General features: G+C 32.6%; 1 protein-coding gene across 1 annotated transcript; it reads right to left on the bottom strand.

Annotated features, from left to right (window-relative positions):
- Positions 1 to 1,828: 1,828 nt before the first annotated feature.
- LOC137931162 (vitamin K-dependent protein C) lies at positions 1,829 to 16,954 on the bottom strand. Its single transcript, XM_068774569.1, has 11 exons — positions 16,886 to 16,954; positions 16,055 to 16,121; positions 15,556 to 15,685; positions 14,510 to 14,609; positions 14,087 to 14,187; positions 13,167 to 13,288; positions 10,116 to 10,339; positions 8,510 to 8,712; positions 6,376 to 6,532; positions 4,951 to 5,109; positions 1,829 to 1,977 (listed from the first exon to the last, which is right to left on the bottom strand). Exons 1-11 carry the CDS (start codon positions 16,952 to 16,954, stop codon positions 1,858 to 1,860), a joined length of 1,452 nt encoding a protein of 483 aa, XP_068630670.1. The 3' UTR covers positions 1,829 to 1,857.
- Positions 16,955 to 22,525: the final 5,571 nt, after the last annotated feature.

The following is a 22,525-nucleotide window of genomic DNA, read 5'->3' as shown; positions in this document are numbered from 1 at the left end:
TGAGGTCGTCGGAAGACGCTAGTCGATGACCGCTTGCAGCTGGTCCTATGGGAAATCTATGGGAGGGGCCTATATCCAGCAGTGGACATCCTAAAACTGACAATGATTGTTGAATAATCACTGCAATCTATATAAAATGTGTATATTTTTTATGAATAAACAAATAGCACGAATCCAGCTTTTATACCCCAGGTCTTCTTAAATCTTTTATTAAAAAATTTTCTCACGTGGTAATTTAAAAAAGAAATTAAAAGCATTTGCATAAATTGGAAACAAATCCTGCGATCAGGTTTACCACTTCAAAATAATTGCTTCAATCGGATTATCCACTCCAATACTTTTGTTTCCGTCCGCAACATCCTCAGTTAGAATTACGAGTGACATTTAACGACGAGCCCAATAATAAGATTCCTAGCTTTCTGTTATATCGCTTTTTGTAACTTTCGCCTATATTGACAATATACTCCTGGTTCCTACAAAAATACCTTTTTAATCATTACCATTAATAATTTTAATTTCAATGCTACTACTTTTTTATCTTTGACTTTAATTTTAATAATAATTTTGATACTTCTTTTTCTTTTCTTTTTGTTTGCGTTTATAGGCTGATTTGAATATCTATAATAAATATAAATACCAATTAATAAGGACATATAATAATTGTTAAAGAAATAAACTAGTTCTTAACTAAACAATAAATTAAAAAGACATGCTAGTTTTTTTATGTCAACGAATGGCGTAATTTAATGAATTTATTTCAACGATATAGTCAAAGTTTGTTTTTACCGCTAATAAATTTTACATGGTGATCGTAAAGGTAAAGTATTTTTAAATAAATTGATAAAAAAACTACCTCCGATGAAGTTATCAACAACAAGACGAAGTTAGAGTTACGTTCATTATAAAAAAGGTTGACATTTTTTTCTGTCCTTGGTCCTAAATTAACGAAAGTGGGAAAAATTTTCTTAATTTCCATAAGTGTTCAGTAGGTCATTAGTCTAAAATTAGAAGTAGCCATCAGTTACGTCTAGTAAAATAACTTCAACATATGTACGTTGTTAGTCTATTAGGCTAAGTGTTAGATAAAATTTGATATTAACATTATTCTAGTTTCAAGGGAACAACAATATTTTCGTTATTTAATTTATTATTGATGTTATCAAAGATAATTGAGTAGTGCTAGCCTAGAGGTAGAGCACTGAGAATTCCGATTGGAGGTCATAGGTTTGAATCCAGGGTTACAATGTATATAAGATTGATGTAGTTCACAATTTGTACATTAACCATATGGGATTGCCAGAGCTCACAAAAAATTTTTAGAGGTTGTGCAGCTACAATCTCTGCGTGCCATAATACCGCATGAACGCCGACCAGCCTGCAAAGCTGGCGATTACTGTACATCTCCCATATATATCTTTGGGGGAAGCCTATGCCCTGCAGTGTGCGTCTATGGGCTGAAACGACTACGGCGAAAGATAATAGAATTATTCCAAAAATTACAATATTAAAATAGTTGTCAAGTTCATGTTTGTTCGTTATTCATGTTGTGTCATACTTTCCTAGTTTTCATGCTACCGGTCGTTATTTTCTGCACAGATCTGATATGTGTTACTAGTAATGCTAAAACAACCTAAAGTGTATTTGTTTGATGCCAGCACAGTGGACAAAAGAGTGTGTGTGCCGTTCACACAGCCCCGAATAGAAATAGCAACGGTGAAACGGTAAAAGCAACAGCAAAATACAATTTATAAATGACAAAATTCATAAAACAAAAAAACTTAAAAAAAAACTTTATTATACAATAATAAGAATGTATTGGTAGGAAAAACTTATTTAACATTATATTCTCTTAAAAAGTCAGTCGTCGAAGTACTGGTCGTTCATAACGTTTCTCATCCATGTTACGTAACCTGCGGTACGTGTGTAAATGCCGTACTTGCCGCGCTTGCCGCAACCATCTCCGAAACTGGTGATTCCCTAAAAAATAAATTAATAGTTTTACGTGTACTCTATAATGAACAAACAAAATTTACGAATTTATTTCAAAGAAATAATATTATCTAAATATGAACCTTTCGTTAACGGTAAATTATCCCACGAAAGATTGATAAGTAAACTCTATGTACGATTCAATATCATAAAGAACATTTTCTTTTTTATTTAGCGTAAGTACATCGAAGTTAAATACGTATTAGTTAGAGTCCAAATATGACCTTTCTAAAAATCAGTTTTCCTAGAAAAATTTAATTATCGCATTCCAAATAAATTTAAAACGAATGCGACACATCTCCATCTAAGTAAACCATGTTCTTTGGGTAAACGCCCAGAGCTCGTTCTTGAAGGCGAATCGCATGCCAACATGACGATTATTGTATTCGCTTAAAGCGTACCGTCGGTCAAAACTTGTGGGTTAACAGTTGTGCTATTACAACTAGTTTTTGGTGTAGCTGCAGAACAATTTTAGTTGCATTCAACAATTTTCTTCAAATTGAATAACCTTGAATGGAAAATAATGCTACAACAACTCTGTTACAAAACAATCGTTCAATTATAGACTACACTTTTTGCATTCTGCTGTTTGACGATAGACTTGGGTGATTAATGCTTTAAAGACCTAATGATATCTATAGTCGTTTTAATAACTAAATATTTATTAATATCTTATCCGACTTATTACGGCTGTAATATGAAAGTCAAACAGATGTGTTTTATTATGCACTTTCGCAATAACAAATAATTATTAAATAATGATTATGTATCACTGCATAAATATCAAACAATAGTAATGCATATAGTTATTTAATATTTTCACAATAAAATTTTATATCATACTTCATCCATTAAGCTGTCAGCAATTTTTTTTTAATTTTTGAATAGGTTTCGCATAGAAGAAAAACAAATTTAATTACAAAATCGCATTCATATTTTCTTTAGAAACAAACTAGGTATAACGCAGACCAAAATTTTACAACACTGCTATAATTTGCAATTACTAAATCAAAGATTTGCAATAGTTTAGACAAACTTACGTAGTTAATAACTGTTAAATACTTCTAAACAAAACTATTTTCAAAATATTGGTAAGATGAACATTGTTCAATTCAATCCACGGAGAGTGTGCCTAAGCGATCTAGGAGGAGGACTCTACGGACTCCCACAATCCAATTAAACGAATAATCTGTCATCAGCAGTATTTGTCCATGACGTAAAGAAATTAAAATGCTTTACAGGAATATCTCACAAAATGTATAAATTATACTTGTATATAGCGGCCATAAAACCCTTCATTGCTTTTATTATCGCGTAGCAGACTGTTAATAATTAAATACATTTTGGTGTCATTGTAATAATGTTAGTCTGAGTAAACCTAAAAATATTTACGTAGCTATATTTAAATATAGAGCGATTATAAAAGAGGTAAAGGCTTTTTAAGTGAATGTGTAGCACATTTGTCAGCGCAAACTTTTAATGCTTTTACACCTTTTTCCAATCATTCTGTATAAAGAAATCACTCTCGAGTATGTAACTTTATTTCTTTTTATTCAAAGCCAATTACTTCTAACAGTACAAATTATGCACATTTAAATAGTAAACGATAGTTAATTTTAACACTTTGCTATTAAAAAAAATCCAAACGTTTTTAGTTAATATATTATCATTAGGTTATTACATAAATAATTATTTTTCACAAATAAATTCACTCAAAAGTAGCTGATGGGTTTTTTAGATTTTTAACGGTAACACTATGAGTTGTGATTTGCTCATGAAACTAAAGTTTGTGGTACTTCGTTCTGATAGAATAAATGACAGAGTGACTTTCAACTTGTCAGAACTAATTATGGTCACCGCTAACTGACGTGGTGCATGTATAATAATACGCTTAATGATATAGATATTGTTAACGTTAAAATACCTCAAATTAAGAAGCTATTTCTATACATAATGTTTCATTGTTAATCACGGTATTACTCAGTCTCTATTTTACTTTTTATATATGTAGTATTCATTTCTGAAAAATCGTAAACCAAGTTTAGTTTTTTTAAACAGTTTGTCTATAATTTTTTGTGTTTAAATGCCTAGTTTAGTGAAACTAATAAACATCTATAAATAATATATTCTAAAGCCATCGAAGTTTCGATATGTTGTGCCACAGAACAATTCACCCCCTTGTAGCTTTAACACCTGTAACCGATCACCTTGTGATACACTAGTGTACCCTATTGACGGATCAAGGCGTTGCTGCCACGTAGGAATTTCCTACAACTGCTAGCCCTCGGCCCCGACCAATGGCACGCTTTGTGCTCTGAGAGAACAACTATCTTGTTTGGCATGCAATTCACCTTTAAAAACATTGCTGAAAAAAGACAATGCATTGATAATCATGGCTGCAACAAACACCGTGTCATTCGATACGTCACGCGGCTTTTGGAGCATTTAATTTTGTCATTACAATTATTCCATATACGATGCGGTTTACTTCACACTAATATGTTTTTTTTTAAGTTCACGGACTCTTCGCTCTATGAACTCCGCTCCGATGAAGCTGAAAAAGCCTTCCGGCTAATAGCATTAGCATCAACAGAGAAAAAGTAATATGGTTTATTTCAGTTACGATTGGGAACCACCTGTCCGCATAAAATGGTCGTGGTAACGGATTCGAGGTGACCAGTCGCAAGTGTAACCTTGCCCCGCGGTTGAGCGCCATCTAATTCTGCTTGCATCTTTATTATAACTGGTTGAGAGTGCATCTCTACCCTATAACGGCGGGCCACTAGCCCACCGCCATTGAAACTAACATAGTATAAGAAGGCTTTTTTACTTAGGATTTCTTTCTCAAAACCTCGTAGAGACGTAAATAATTGGAGATTAAAAAGACCAACACGGCAGCTCTACCAAGAGTACACAACTAAGAAGAAGAACCACATTCTAATGTATTAAAATGTTATGCACCTGTAAATAATAGCGCTTATTTCTGTCATGACATAACAGAGGTCCACCTGAGTCGCCGGCGCAAGAATCCCGGCGGCCACGTCCAGCACACACCATATTGTCGGTGATAGCGTATTGCCAGTAAGATCGACGGCAAACGCCTTGCTGGACTGTTGACACCTGATAATTTTTCAAAGGTAACGTAAACAATGAATATTTATTAATTATTCAAGACATTTTGCACAAGCCTAAATTTTAAATCTGCCTTTCGTTTATTTTATCGAAAGACTCATAAACTAAATCTATTTGAGAATTATAGTGCTACTAAAAAAGCTTTACGAAAGCCCGGGGAGGCAAAAAGGCATGAAGTCTGACGTCGCGAGCGTTGATGGCGGGCTTAGAGAACGAAGCGGCCGTGCATACCTAGTGCAGAGGATTTAGTAGCACTATAATATATGCAAATATCGTAAAAACAAATTTTAAAAATTACAATACTATGTCAAAGATTTACAATACTTTAGAGAAAATAACTAAATATATTATTTTAATAATTGTAAACAGTCCTTTTTTCAAAATGATGTCAAAATATACGATGTTCATTTATTCTACATAAACTCTAAACTATTTTGTAAAAATTATTAAATGCTTCAAAAAATCTAAGTGCGGAACTCACTAAACTTTGTTGCTATCAACTTAACAAATCTATTATCCAAAAACTACTAGCAGAAAAGGCAAACGCATACACGTACACGTTTAATAATAAAAATCAATCACAGCCCAATACTAAATTGTTCTCCTAACAGCAATGTAACCTTTGGAAAAACATTCCAAACGAATTGACTTGACCCTATTCGCTCATGACGGGAAATCGTTCAGGGTTATATTGTATCGTCCGTGATTCCCTGTATGGTCTAATACAAATCAAATGTAAGGCGCTGTAATATTCCTAGAATTACTACTCTATTTTGTGAATATCTGTTATCGTTAATAAGCTTCTAATTTTGTTTTTTTTTTTGGGAGGCAATGCATAAACTCTACCCGATTAAAAAAGTAGCGTCGTAAAAACTCTTATCAGTATGAGCAAAGGGTTGAGAGAGATAACTTTATTTATTTATTCTAGAATGTCCTTAGCAGCAGCACTGGTTACTAACTGTGTTATAGACATCAGCGTCCTTCTCCTTACATATGGAAATAATTAAATGATACATTCAATTGTTTTCTACTTTGGAATGTACTTATAATCTAAAAGAAATTATAAATTTGAAATTCGAAAAAAATTTAATACAAGTTAAAATTGAAATATCTCCAACGCTGCTAATATTTATTTATTGGTTCATGTGTTGTGTGCCTTTTTTTGTGAGAATTAAATAAATAGCCGCTATTTTAATCTAGGTATCTACAGTAGTAGTACAGGTAGTAGTACTAGGTAACAACAATACATCTTACTTGGGCTTCGTGTAAAATCCTAGTGCCGTGTGCATCTGTCGCCCTCTTTTTTCCCCAGCCGAGAATAGTACAAGTTGTATGTGGTGGTAATACTTTTTCTGGTTGTGGTAAACAAGCAATACCGTGACCAAGCTCTGGGCGGGCGGGTGCGGGCAATCTGAATTAGATAAATTTTTGAAATCACTATAACGATAAATTTATACCAAGAAAAAATGTGTAATGCGATGCCTTTGGGAATTTATGTAAACTTTTCATCATCTTCTTAACGCTTGGATATTCACCACTGGACATATGCCTCCCTCGTAGGGATGCAACTCAATGCTACTGTTAGGGAGTGTCCAGCGTCTTTCGACTACCTTAACAAGATAATCTGTCTACCTCGTGAGTGGACGTACTATTCTGCGTTTGCTATTACTTTATTACAAAATTAATTAGATGGAAACAAATAAAATAAGCATGAAGCTAAATAGCTAGTAACTTATCGTAGAAAATTATCAACGATATTACAAAACCTAACCTTAACGACGGTTTTAAAGTTTTTTATTTCATTTCATACAAAAATGATAGGAGACAGTAACAAAGAACAATTTGTTATAACGACAATTTGCGTATCGTGAATTTACTTTATTTTAAAAAAATGAAGAACAATAAATGCTTGGACATTTTATTACAGCCAACGTCATTAAGATACGGGCCGTTGATAGACAAGACACATTATTTTTTAAGAATTAGTTTGTGAAATGATTTTCTTTGTATTGCCTTTTTTAAAACTGCTGTTTTCTTGTATTTCGTAATATAACATGTCGTTAGTTTTAAAGTTACTACACCGGGCAGAAATGTTTTTCCAGAATAGTAATAAACTTATTATGGTATGCCTTGCATGTATCTTGCATCATATTATATCAAATTGAGTACTTTAATGATTTATTGATACCAATGAAACGCGGTCACTCACTCTTACCACATTGGCTAGCTCGCAGGCACTCAACGTTTCTCAGGGAGAACTATTCGTCTAGGGACAGCAACCGATATAGCCCAGCGGTTAACAAGTCGTAGTGAAGATGACAGCCGCAACGGCTTTAAGGTTTTAGAGCGGAGAATACGTGTCGGCGAGCGTAGAGTAAGGTTAACCATAAAGTGAATAGATACATAGAACATGCACGCTGAAGTGACGATGATAGTAAAAGTTATATTTGGAAAATGGTAAAACTAAAATGTTTTGTAATATAAAATGTATGTGATGGTAAAGTTTATATCAAATCATGATTGTTGTTAATAATTATTACACGATTTATTGTATGAAGCATGCTCACAAGCAGCCTATAGTATTTTCAATTTTTTCTTTCAAAAATTCCATTCCAATTTGTTCATTCAAAAAATTCCAATTCTTTTGTTATTTATATTAAAGTAATACATTAAATACATCAATTTGTATATTTATTATCATTGATCTTTTGTTTTTTATTGTGGTATTAATCTAACTGGAAAGTGGTGTGAGAAAAAATTAAGTCACATCTTAAAATGAACAAGTCGCCAGGTATGACGAAAAGGAAGTTTGCTATACTATAAAAGAATGTAAAATGGCGTCCTTTACGAATTACAGACCTTAAAGCATTTGTCCGAAACCTTTAATTTTGTTCACAATTAAAGATATTGCTAACCGAATTTACGTGGGTCTGTTTCGTCGCAATATTGAACCTCTTGAAGTCACGTCCTGCACGTTGATGGATTATTGACTTGTCCGGAAAAGGAACCCATACTTATTATTAGAAATGGTGCGTGCTGCGATAGACCAGTGGCCAGATTTGTTAGACGTGTGTGTAAGCAAAAACGAGTCATTTTTAAAAAGTCGCTTAACTTTATAACAGATTACGCAGTAAATAAAAATATGCATTGTAATTTTTATCTTTTTTGGATCTGTTTGTACTGAAACAGTGCTTTACTTAACTAATTTACTATCAGGTATATAAGTATATAGTTAATTAAACATTCCATTTTAAGCGAATAAACTCTTTTATTTAGTTTACACTAATAAATCAATTTTGAAAGCAAATTATTAGTTATTGAAGGTATATTTAACCTTTTTGCTTATGATTTAACGATATACAATTACAAAAAAGAAAAATATACATACCTTAACATAGCTACATCGTTAACAACAGTATCGGGATCGTATTGTGGGTGGACCACTGCACCGACTACTCTCATCTCCACCTCAGTATGCCCGCGAACGAAAAGGTCGTGTTCCCCCAAACGTACGAACAGACGCCGTCGCACGCAGTGTGCCGCTGTCACTACCCACCAGAGCGATATCAATGTACCACCGCAGAACGCTTCCTAAAACCACTCTTTCTATAAATATTGAAACATAGTTTTAAGATTATCAGTAGCCACATTGATGGCGTGGTTTCCTATTACGGGCCTATAGGCATCGGGCTTACAGTCGCACAACGAGGCATACTACTCTACTCTACGTGATTGATTCAGAATGCTAAAAAAATTTTTGAAAAAAAAGTTACCGACATAGCCCAGCGGGATAGCGAGCAGTATAGATGGCCGCTGGTTCTTTAAGGTTCTGGAGTAGAGACAGGCTCGGATACAGACAGCTTCCTACCTACCCTATTAAAAATATACGAGGGAGGCCTGCGGAATATATCCAGCAGTAGTTTTATGTAAAATGATGATGATAGCATTGCTTCCTTAATGATGGACATAAACAAATATTTTGAGACAAAGGGTAGGGTAGGATTTGCCTGCTAAATCCTTATAAATCTCTTTGAACAATGAACACGTGAGGCATACATTACTTGTAGACGCCTGATTCCATTTATTTAAATCTATTGTCGAATAAATTTGTCGTTTACAAATTTGACACAACTGAGCTTAAACATATTTATTTGAATTAGGTAAAACAATATATACATTGTAAATATAATTTAAAATATTAGAAAAAAAAGAACCTAAAACTCATGTCGCTACATCGTAAATAATGAAGCAAAGTTCTGTAAAGTCATAACAGAAAAAGTTTATTAACATAATAAATCAGTATTTAGGATACAGGCGTAGGCAGAGTTTTTTTGCCGGAGTGTCCAACTTTCGAGGGTTCTTTGATTTTCTTTTAATAATACACCAAGCCTATATCAAAAAAAATGTACGTTGTTTACTGTATAGATCAGATATTTTGCCTTCGTAATTTGCTATTTATGGGATATTTTCTCTAGTCATACTCATTTATGATTATTTATTCATGTTGTCATCTACACGGGATCATTGCTATCACTTGGTAACTTCCTGAGAAGAATGCCAAAAGAGCACAATTAGATAGACACCTGAAATTTGACTTTTCTGAACCCCTCCTCTTTATCACACCTCGTTACACTTTCCGCAACCTATCCTGTAAATATTACATCACAAAAGCTAGACCCCGTTACCCCGCTCTTGGATATAATAAATAATCATACGATAATATAGATTTTTATTATTAACGAAGTTTAAAATAAATAAATACGATTATTATTTTTTAATTTGAGTATTAAACTAAAAATATTTTGTTCATTGTTCAGATGCTCAAGAAATTCATAAATAGTCTGAGACATATACGACAAACAGATTATAGAATCTGTATAGAAGTAGCTTAATGGCGATAGTCGCGTTTTTTAAATTCATATTGTTATTAAAGTTACTTTAAATATCAATTCTTTTCGAAAAATTATTAAAAATATCAGTTCTAAAGGGCATACTTTGTAACGGTTAAGCACTGCGACCTGCCACGGCCACTTGCCAGGAGGAGCGGGACGGCCTCCTATGATACGCAACATGTCTCTCATCCGCATCCGAGAACGGGTCGCTTGCGTGCCGCGGTATCTGCCAAGATGACCGCAGGGCGGCGCGCGAGTCGACTTACGTGTGTCCTCTGGATGAATCGCTCTCGGAGGAGGAGCCATTGTTTCAACTACACTGTATTCTGAAATCAAATATATTATTATGCCTCGAGTATTATTTTACATAGGCAAAGGCTGTTTGCTCATGATTTTTTTCTTTAATTAAAGAAACGAATCAGACTAGCTGCCTCCCTTCTCCCTTCGGGTGATATCAAATATAGAGAGAAATATAAAGTTCCGTTATTAAGCTGCCTAGTTATCCGCCCTTTCAACCCCATTGCGGGTGGAATTTTGTAAAATAGGTTGTTAACCAACCTCTATTCGACGAAACAAATATTCTTACATGACGATGTAATGAAGGACAGATGTTATGTTATTTGTAAGAAAAAAAAATAGCATTTTCTATAGTAAAAGATTGTGTTGTGCCTCAAATTGAGCCCCATTCCCACAACTTTTGTGGGCTCGTCCGGGATACATTAAAATTTGGTGCCAACCGAAGACGCCAGACGAAAATCGCAAATCATTTCAAGTTTGAAGTTAGTGACAAATCACGAACTGTTTTACCGACGCTGTCACCAGTCAGACGGACATAGACGTAAATCTGATCTGTCTGTTTTATCGATACAGCAAATAGATCCAACTTCATAAAGTTGCTATGTACGGAAAAATATCTACTACAATGGTAGCTTTTGGAATTTGGATTCGATGATTTATTTTCGAAGATGGAAGACTGAATGACTCTAAATAAGCCATCATTCTACACGACGACTACAAGAAGACGCAATTTAAAGAAAAGTTCTAGTATAAAGAGTAATTCAAGCTTCTCTGCGACAATGCCTCCGAAGAAGGACGTTACAGAAGAAGAAAACGAAAAACTGGAATGTGAAGTACAGATTTCATTCAACAACTTGGAAAGGTCAATGAATATTTTCACCGGAGATGACACCAACCCTATTGGGACCTTTATTGATGAATTTGAAGACGTTGCCGAGATTATGAAATGAACCGGAGCCGAAATTAATAAATGCGAAAATACTCTTGGAAGGAACAGCAAAACTGTTTTTACGCTCCATGGGAAGAATTAAAGATTATGTTAGTTTGAAGAAGGCATTAAGAGAAGAATTTAGACCAAAAATGAACAGCGCTGTGATACACAAGAAGCTCGCATCGCCTAAAATGAAGAACGTTAAAAACCTATCAGCAATATTTCCTTTCCATGAAAGAATTAGCGCTCCATGGCAAGGTTGAAGACTCTGATGGAATACGTTATTGATGGCATTCGAGGTTAAGAGACAAATAAAACCATCCTATACGGCGCTGCAGACTTGAAAGAGTTTCGCAAAAAATGAGACATTAATAGCGAATCCAGAAAGAAGATATCGCATAAAAGTGTAGTTTCTGCGCTTGCTGCGCGATCATCTCGACATATCTCAAGTAAAAAGCAGGCCCACGTTCAAAGATGCTATAACTGCGGCGACGTAGATCACATCTCATCCAGCTGTCCTAAAGGAGGAAAATGTTTCAGGTGCAACGCATTTGGCCATAAATCTACTGAATGTTTCAATAAGCCTACTAAGACGCTGAGTATTCAAAATAGAGACGAAAAAGTAAATGTTCCATTTAAGAAGATCAAAATCATGATTTCTTCTTGTTAATACTTTTTGTTCTAGTAGTCAAGTATTAATTTTAAAAAAAAACCGTTAATGCTTTGATAATATTTTGTATAACTAAAATATAATATTAATAAGCAAAAATTACTTTCACTAAAACTACATCTACAGATACATGCATACTTTAAAAGGTAATCGGTTTAAATTATATAAGCGCTATGCTGAAAACAAGTCAAGTGCATGCTAATTTCAATTAAGAAAATGAGCAGAAGACGTTTCATTTTAGTGAAAGTATCTCTAAAAGTGTTTGAATAATATTCAACGTAACTAATTAAAAATAAACTTTGAAATTCACTTACATACTTTAATGAAAAAAAAAATTCTACTAGGTAGTCATGATAAGTCTATTTACGTAACTAATTTCAAGATTTATTTAAATTATCTTGTTACTAAATATTATAATTTGAGTAGTTTGACTTTTTCAGTTTTAGTAGGAATGTCTGAACTTCTTAAATATTGTCATTGACATCTTAGACTGTGAGTAATAGTCTAAATTGAAGCTCATTGGTGAAACAATGGTACACTGACAAAATCACAGGAATAATAAATCTAATTTAATGATCATGAACTTTACGATAAAATATTCTTCATTTGGAGCTATAAACAATAAAAAAACGACGTTTATTTACCAGTCTTGCAATTACTATAATTCTTGTGAGAAGCGAAATGATAACAGATTAGTCATAAGGAAATTTCATGACTTTCGAAAAATTACACAGTTTACTGGGGCGATGGATTCAGCATTTAAATTAATTTATCCCATCCAAAATTTCAAAATTTTGGTTATATCAATAAACTTTCTTGTGTAACATTTCATTTATATAATACGCACTTTATCCTTAAACAGAATCGTAAGTAACAGATCGCGGGTTCCACATAGCTACTACTCTATAAAATCAAAAAGAATGCGTAATATTATATGACAAAAAGCACTAGACTAACGTGATCGACGACAAAACAAAAATGTATTGATTCCGGTATATTATTCTGGTTTTCTGAATTTGTTTTCTCTGATACTAAAATCACACAATAAATGTGGTAACCAATATTGTTAGGCTGTTCTATTGTTAATAAAGCGTTTCGTAAATAAAATCACGTTTCGTCAATCTCTGTAGACAATTCAAATTTGATATAATAAAATTTAATTAGTCACTCGAAAGTTTCGGAATGGAGCTGAATTTATTGAATTGAGTATTAATAGGTAAAATTTGTTAGTTAGGTTACCTATTTACAATTTCACCTGGGTCCTTCCGCCGTTGCATCTTGTTGCGGATCCAGAGATGACAATAGCTGCCCTCGAGATAGCAATAAGCTGATTGTTTAACTACTTTGTTTCCACATATCGCTTTATTCTGACAAAATCTGCCAATAAGATAAAAAAACAATCATGCTAAATTGTTACGATTTTTTTTGGCAAAATATAAATAAAATATCAAAAGGTCCAATTGTCAGTAAAGATGAGACACGATGATATGTGAAGGCCTTAACGGGTTTCCACGGAAACATATCTCATCACGACAAAAAGTATTCGTTTGATTCTAATAACAACTATTATTTGATTCTCAATATTCTTTAGATACAGTTAAATATTGTATAAAATCAACACCTTAGTAATCCGCGCCTTACTGTCCCCTTATTAATTAAAATCTTTAAGTTCAATTCAAAATAATAATCATTAACATCATCATTTCAGCCGTGGGACATATTTCACTGCATTCCAATAGGATTGGTTGAAAATCGCCAGCATCCAGCATTTACCGTCAACTTTAACAAGGTCATCTATTCACTTTGTGGGTAAAGTTTCTACGCTGCTCTTGCTGATCCGTGGCCTCCTCACCAGAACCTTAAAACCCCGGCCATTTGTTCTGCGTGCTATGTTGTCTACCCACTGTCAATTCAATTTGCCAATCTGATGGGCTATGTGGTTACTTTCGTTCACCTACAGATATCCTCCTAATTCAATCTCGTAGAGAAATCCTTATTATAGCCCTTTTCATGGCTCTATCAGCGGCCGTGAGCTAGTCAATAAGATCAGAAGTAAATGACCACGTTTCTGTTCAGCAGGCCATCACTTGTAACACACAATGGTTGTATAAGGTAAAATTCTTTAGGCGCTGAGAGTTGTAGGAAGAAGAAATAAATTTACAATAAATTATTTACCTACGTCTAACAGTGGCACAGCGCTGTGAACAAACACTCCATGCTCCCCAAGGAGAAAAACCACGAAACTGTTTTTGTACGTCTTCATTTTGACGTAATGCCTGTAAACGAAGGAAAAGAAAACATTGTATTAACTATACATAAATCTCAAAATATACATAATTCCGATCCTAGCTCATAACCATTTCATCGCTATGTAATATTTTTAATATGTGGGACAAATATGACAATAAAGGTAAAACATGATTGTCGACTTTTCATATTAAGCCTAATATTATCCATTGATGATTGACCTGTAGCAATTAACTTTTTGTGTCAGTATTATCGAAATTTTACAGATCAATTTCTTTAGATCATCTAGGAGTTTTCGAATGTATGTATACTTAAATGAAAACTTTAATAAAATTATCGAAACGAAATTACCATACTTATTTGCAAAGCAGCTTCTTTGGTTTCCAAAATAGATTCTGTGTAATTTTTGACTGAAAAATACTGTTTCTGATTATTCTGCGACTCGCTGCATCTAAAGATAAACAAACCTTTAATTTGTCTATACAAATACATTAACAATATCTTAGCATTTGTTTACAAACATACTCCATATTATGGTTAGATATATTACGTCGAGATTATACCAAAACATACATATGAATATGAGTTATTATTTAACGTTTATTCCCAAAATATTCGTCCGTCATGCGTCGTCTACAAATGGTTATTTTCCCATTCCTAATAAGTACATGTACGTAATAAAGCGCGATAAGATCAAAGAAATATAACACGCACCGACATTAAAAGTTTTGTAAAACATATGACTATATACAATACAGTAATGGGGATTATTTAGCATTACTGGGTTGTGTTTTGCTTGGTTTTTGGTAAACAATACAGTATTAAAGAAGCTTCTTCTTCTAATTTTCAGCCGATAGAGGCCCACTGCAAGAAATAGGCCTCCCCCCAAAAATTGATTCGACCACCGGTCTTGCGCCGCCCGCATCCAGCGACTTCCTGTAATATTAATTATGTCGTCCATCTTTCTACTGGCTCGTGGTTGCCATCTGAGAACCTTACAGCCTCAATGGCAATAGCGATGTACCTCGCCCACTACCACTTTAGACGATCAATTCTAGAGCTACATCGGTGACCTTGGTTCTTCTGCGGATCTCCCCATATCTAATTCGATCTCGCAATGAGCTTCCGATCAAAGCTCTTTCCATTGCTCTCTGGGTAACCTAAAGCCTTTTAAGGCTCACGTAAGCGACCTCGTCTTACAAAGATGAAGCTTAATTATATGTTTTTACCAATAGAGAGGAAAAATCTTAGCTGCAAAGAACTTTGTACTTTAAAGTACTGGGTTATAGCACCATGTTACTTTTGCCATATTATCCCCGACTATGTGTTAATCAATGAACGACTTTTAATATTATCTTCGAAATAGGTTTTCAAAAAAAATTGGTTTTCATAATTACCTTGCAACTTCCACACGCAGCGAGTCAGAGCATATTCGCCGACGTAAACAATGTCTGCGTCTAGTTTTATGGCCTCCTTGGCATGCACTCCAAGAAGACCATTGAGAATATGAAAGAAATTTCTTTGTATCTAAAATCAATTTTTACGTATTAAGCAGTTATACGATAATTGTTACTAAAACCAAATCTCTGATGTTGATATAATTAAAAAGTTAAACAAATTAATAATCCTTGAACAAACATATTATCAATTTCCTTCCTAAATAATATAAACAATAACAAACTTGAATGCATTTACATATATTGACTCTTAGTGCTACTTCAAACAGAGCAGAGCTTCGTTCATTCTTTCATTAATTGTACACATAAGACGTTCATTGTTGGACATAGGTCTACCCCAAGATTTCCAACAGGAACAGTTAAAGCCTGCATCCGTAATTAATTAATTTTTCTCGTCATTAAATAGATAGAAAAAATTAAAACTTATTAAAAGATTTACCTGTTCTACCTACACTACCGTTAGGTAAATTAACGCTCTTTGTCGATTGTTCAAAATCAATCTGTACCTGTAACAAAAGCAATTTGGGACAGTTCAGATATAATGGTACACAAGCACAGGTTTAAATAATACTCTCCGTTTCACACAACTAGGTCAACCCTCCACAAAGCATTTAACATACAATTGGGCATTCAGTTTTACTGGTCAATAAAGAAATATATTAATTTGGCTGTATGCCAAACGGCTTTTATACCCTCAGAATGCATCGTTGACTGCAATTGCATTGAAATCGTGATCTCACAAGATTTTGAATAGCGTGATGCTATTTGCATAATAATGTTAGATAAAAGTTTTACTATCAAATTCAGGCTAGAGGACAACGTCTGATAAAAATATGAAGTAATTATACCCACTTTGTGCGATCCATTTGTTTTCGTTACTAAGATAAGTATAAACAGTAACTGATATTGCCACATCATGTTCAACGCACCGCTGTAATGAGAAATAATCAAATTTCGGCATCTGTAATAGAATAAAGAAGCATTTGTAAATAACATTACTTTATATAACGACATGATATATATCATGCCTGTATTACGTAATTATTGTAGCCATTATATTTTATCTCTCTCAAATAAATTCAATTTGAGACACATCCGTAACAAAATGTTAAAAGAGTTATAAATGTTATATATGTTCATGTCTATAAAAGTATCAAAACTGCCATTTCGTTCAAATTTTTAACTACATGCATAACACAACGCAAGAACGACAACACCTGGTAGATTATAAAAGTGTTTGTTATTATTAGTGTTACATAATATATTTAACCAATTTGAAAAATAAAGACTGTAAAGGTCTTTCTTTTTTGGCTCTGCTGCAAGCATTTTCCGCAGCCATATCAATAATCGCTACCGGGAGACGACATTGTTTCTAAGATTGGAAACAATTTAAAAGTATCTGTCTTTATAACATATTATGTGTTCTATGGTCTTGAACCGTGCCGTTAACTTTATTATTCGTAAGTCTGTTAGCTATCACTTCATAAGAATCGATAATGCATGCATATTAACACATTAGAGAAGACCCTATTATTTCGCAAGCCCGACAAGCAGGAGGGATTCGTAGAAAGCGATTCAATAACGATATAAATATTTATATAGATAAATATTTATTTCTATAAATAAACTTTCCGAACTGCAACTTTTTTGTCAGAAGACATGAGAGATCATGTCAAATAGTCTTTGTTTTACGAAGGATTAGATTCTCTGTAAGAAAAGGACCAATATATAGCTACTTCCGCCATGTGTGCTATGGCAGAAGTGGCTTTATATTGGTCCTTTTCTTACTTAGGATGGTGGGATTCTTACTTACTTCCGCAAAATAACGAAACAAAATAAAGAACTGAATCAATTAGATATGATTAGATTCGCACCTAACCCTTCGTTAGTAAAATCTAATAGGATAGTAATAATGTATACAATATTCTTTAAATTGTTGATGCTGGGTCGCCTATAATATAATAGCTACAATAATCAATGTATACTAATTTTAATAAATAATGGACAGATACTATTATACCACTTGTTAAAGGCGTCACAACATCTGCCATTTTTTATTAGCATTATAGTTTTAAAAACTAAACAAATGAAGAGCTCGACTGAAAAGTAGGACTAAAACACAAATTAAAGCATTAGGGAACAAAAATGAAATAAAATATAATCAAAGACAAAATCCCAAAAAGTCATAAAAATCAAAACAAAAAAGTAAACAATGAGTAATCGATAACTTATTTCAAAAATTTAAAACTTGAAACTCTGGATATATCGTACAACCAAGTCAGACTTTGGTTTATTTGGGTTTTCATCTTGAAGATAAACCATATAACGACAGTGACCAGGTAGTAATTAATAGCAAAGATTTTAAAGAAACTCATATCATATTTGCATCGATCATTTAAGCAGGGTAACTATTATATTCCTTAACACGTGATTTAACGCGAGAAAGCGAAACGCCTCCATTTCTCGTTGAAAAACCATTAACTGTAGAAGTAGATCTTGCTATTATTATAATAACTGTTCAAAACAAGCAGATTTGAAATCAGTATCATGCCTACGCAACTTGTACGCAAACAAATACTGATATATGATTTTGTAATCGCAATGAACTATCGGCCTAGTCGACACAAATTGTCAAGAACAATACAATTAGTAAAATCAAAATCTTATTTGACACCTTTTACATAACGTAACATATACAATATTCAAGACCTTGTCCTTTATTACAATGTATCAGAATTCAAATTTTATATTATTTTAAAATATCGCATGATGACTAAACTCTGAAAGCAAAAGGTTGTTTCGTTGTCTTTGTTGTTATAAGGAGTTGTATCGCAACATGTATGGATATACAGGTCAAGAATACAGTTTAATAAACTATTGCATACCATAAGGGTCCTGTAAAGTGTACATAATTACAACGTCGACATGATGAATTCTGTTGCAAATTGTACGTATAAATATAATGAACAACCTCTTGAAAATCTTTTTTTTATGAAAATTTTCTTTAAAATTATGCAAGTATTCAAATAAAATAAACGTTTTTAATAAACGTTATTCCAGGACATCAATATGGACATAATATATATATATATCAAAATGGTACTTTTTACGGGATATTTTTTGGGAAAATATCGTAATTAATAATTTAAAGCGAACTAAACTCTGATTCCGTACACCGATTTTTTTTTGTCTGAATGATAGTAATTGTTTGTTGGCTTATTGTTGTTAATTTCGTTGATTCTTTCAAAAGAGGCAAATTAAAAACAAGTTTCTAAAGAAAAGATTCCTTGTACATTGTTAGGCTAGATTCTGGATTTTATATAATAAACAATATTATAGAGCGTCATAAAATATTGTTAGTATAAAAATATGTGTAAAATCATTTTTCTAACAAATCTTTCTAGAATTCAATAAAAATCTCGTATCTGCTAAAGCAATAAATTTCAAATAAGAACGTAAATACATAAGTATAAATTCCGAGCGTCTGAATGATGAATTCCTTTTGAAACAAACAAATAATACATATGTTCGATTGCTTTGATAAATATAAACCTAAATCTACAAAGGATAACAAAATGTAAGGATATTTAGAGGATTTGTAAATCTTCATCGCTGAATGAAAGTATGTAATATTTTTTGATTGATTCGTTTTATCGTAACTAATGTTTCAGTAGAATGATGAATGTTTACTTTGTTTTCGCGAAGAATTGCGATGGGCCTTATATAACTATCCCATTATTTTATTAATGATTGTGAATGTTCTGTTACAAAAATATATTCATAAAAATTTAATAAAATTCCTCGTTCTAGAAGAGTTTTGATTAGTTTTTTCTACTCATGATTGGTACTAGTTATTATTCTAATATTATAAAGACATTTTTCAACTGTTCACTAGATGTATGTACGTTATTGCGGAGTGTCCACTACAGGCACGCAGACAGCGGATTTTTGAGTTTTTCGAAAACATTTTTATCACCAAAAAAGTGACGAACTTTGATCACCAGCCCCATGCGCTGGTCCAATCAGATCTTAACCACGCCCAAAACTATAGTAGCTAAAGTAATACACGCCGCCGGAGACTGATGGCGAAACATAGTGCGCGACAAATTTGCCAAAAAGCGTCATTATCCTCAGTAGGGAAAATCATGACCCTTTTTGTTACGATGCAAACAGGAGAAAGGCATCGCCAATTTGTGCTAACAAACCGTTTAAGTATTCCCAGACATCAAGTTAATTTTCTCAATTGAGGACAATAATGAGTTTTAATTCAAGAAATAAATTTACATTCACAGCGTATAATTTTATTTCCATTGAACATTTGATGTAATGCAGATAACCAGGAATATCGAACTAAGATTATAAATATCAAATTATCAAAAGATCGCTGTGATAGCCTGTACCTATGTTTACTCCTAACAGACGTGATAAACTGCTTCGCTGCACACAATTACTGGTGTAATCGTAACATTTATATGCAATTAAGTTTCGATAGTTATGTAAATTTAATCATATTACTACGAATATCTAATTAAATTATTTATGTAAAATTTTTCTTACTTATAGTTTAGTTAAAAGTCTAAATATATCGAGTATAAAAAATTTCATTACGTTTAAAAATTAATCTTACCTAATATCATCAAAAAAAATGTTATACAGAGCGTCAACATATAAATGAAGAATGATAAATTATTACTTCCATAAACATGAATCAAAGTGTTTTCTTTTTTTTTTTGTATTCTAATAAATCATCTCTAAGTTTACGACATTAGCTTTTGCTGTGAACTACAACAGTAAATTATATTTTAATTTTTTTAAGATTACTTTATTATAAATTATTTTCGTTTCTATCCAGCGAAATTGGTAATATAACGAAAAAGATTTAAAAGTGTGAATAGCGCAATTGCTGTCGACTAAAGCATTGCACACTTTATTCAAAAAATGAATAGCTTCAGAATTAATAAATAACGTTATGATAATATCGTCAGAAAAAGCGTTTTCATATTTAGAATTCTAAATATAGAATAAAATTATTTATTATTTACTTTCTACCCCTGTAGACTATAATACCAGAAGTTACCGACCTGTAGTATTTAAACAGGAAAATGAAGATAAAATTAATATTTCAGAGTGATTAATCTATAGAGTAAGTACTCCTTTTCAGCTTTTACACTTATAACCAATTATCTCGTATTTTATGTTGCTCATAATCCCGTTGCGCACATTTAAACATATCTGAGCATAAATAATAGTACTCCTAAACTAGATAGTCTTGTAGTTAAGAATCACGACAAACGATTTTAGACTTGTTCCCAGTAGGAACTCACAGCTCTTTAATTAAAATTTTATTGCGTCACCAATATGGAAAGGGTAAAAAAAATTTTGTCACATAAAAAAAATAGGAAACATCCGCCAATCTACATTGGGTACGCGTGATGGATTCCGGTCCGTACCCTATAAAACAAATAATTACACGAATACCTTCGGTTGATGTAAGTTGATTAAATTTGTTTTAACACGCAAGTGTTTTGCATGGCTATGATCATTATTCATCACTTATTAAATATTTCTTTTAAAATAAAGCGAACATTTAAATTAATTATTTTAAGTAATTAAAATGTAAACTTCATTAATTTTAAGAAAATAAACCTATTAAAAACATATGTTTGAAGTATTGGTATATTTTAATAATTTATGATGCATTTATTTACATATCTTAAAGCTTGCGCCGGCTTCGAGACTGAACAAACAACGTAGATTGTTGTAATCATAAACAAATTTTGTAATATTTCTTTTACGGTACAAATATTTGTAATATTAAAAATACTGAGGATTCTTAAGTCTACCTGCTATCGCAATATTTTATTGAAAAAGACTTGTGTACTCATTGTTTTTATAGATTTTGAATATTGCATATTCTTCTTTTTACCTCAATAGCAGCCCAACATTACCAGAAACAATAAAATGTCTCCGAACAGCTTCGAAAGCTTATACTGTCCAAATGATCACATCCTTGTATCTAAATTTGACACCATTCCATCATCGTTAAGCATAGACATCCATAAATATATGAATTGATGTAATATTATTTCAAATACGCTCTAAATATTTTAAAAATTATTACATAACATCATGGACAGTATGTCTCCATTATTATAATTAACAGTATACAATAAAAATAAATTCTTCATAGCTTAGGAGCGGTATGAATATTGTCTTCACCTAATTAGTAATTCGTTAATAACATTTGATTTTGAAAATGTTTGGTATTGAATAAATCGTGATAGAGTTTCAGAAAAAGAGTGAGTCTTACTGATACTTTTCATGTGATCAATATGTGCCTTAAACTTCATGGTAAAAATTGTTATTAATAGTTAATATCTTCATTACTTCAGATTTGCGGCGCATATATTAACGCCCTGCTCCGTAGTTTAAAGGTGGTAGAAAGCGTGTAGACGATATAATATTTATACCATATATGTATGTATATGAAAGTTCATTAGAGCTCTATGATTCTAATATAGGTTACGGATGTGTTACATGCACTTAAGTTGTAAATGTAAATTAAAATGATAGCACTAATGGTCATATAAACAACTTTTACACATAATTAGAATCATAAAAAATACTTTTCATTATTATAATTTTGTGAATTTGTATAAAAAAGGAACAGGAAACAGAATTTCTGTAATTGCTTTTAAATACCAAATATTTTTTTTTACTCTTCGACAAATATTTAATTTCTAGGCTGAACAATTCAAACATTCTAGATTCGAGTAATGTGTGCTTCTCCGGCTGTAATTCGGCAGTTTGACAGTCAACTTGCGAATCCTGGATCCGCAAATTCAATAAGATTTGAAATATGTGTAGCAATGTTAATAATGTTAATTTCTCAACGTTTCTTTTTGTGATA

Source organism: Battus philenor, unplaced genomic scaffold (assembly GCF_028537555.1).
Source record: "Battus philenor isolate CCGP_79_NKW_IND1 unplaced genomic scaffold, ilBatPhil1.0.hap1 SCAF_7, whole genome shotgun sequence".
Taxonomy (NCBI): Eukaryota; Metazoa; Arthropoda; class Insecta; order Lepidoptera; family Papilionidae; genus Battus; species Battus philenor.
The sequence above is the reverse complement of the archived record's forward strand: the minus strand, read 5'-3'. Positions and strand labels throughout refer to the sequence as shown.

Bases quoted from the DNA above. Each gene is read 5' to 3' on its own strand.
- LOC137931162 (XM_068774569.1), bottom strand. From the start codon at position 16,954: ATGGCTGCGGAAAATGCTTGCAGCAGAGCCAAAAAAGAAAGACCTTTA. The intron at 15,686-16,054 runs GTAAATCTTTTA...AATTGATTTTAG, and splicing joins CGGTAGTGTAGGTAGAACAG to ATACAAAGAAATTTCTTTCA. The intron at 8,713-10,115 runs GTATGCCCTTTA...GAGTGGTTTTAG, and splicing joins CAGTGCTTAACCGTTACAAA to GAAGCGTTCTGCGGTGGTAC.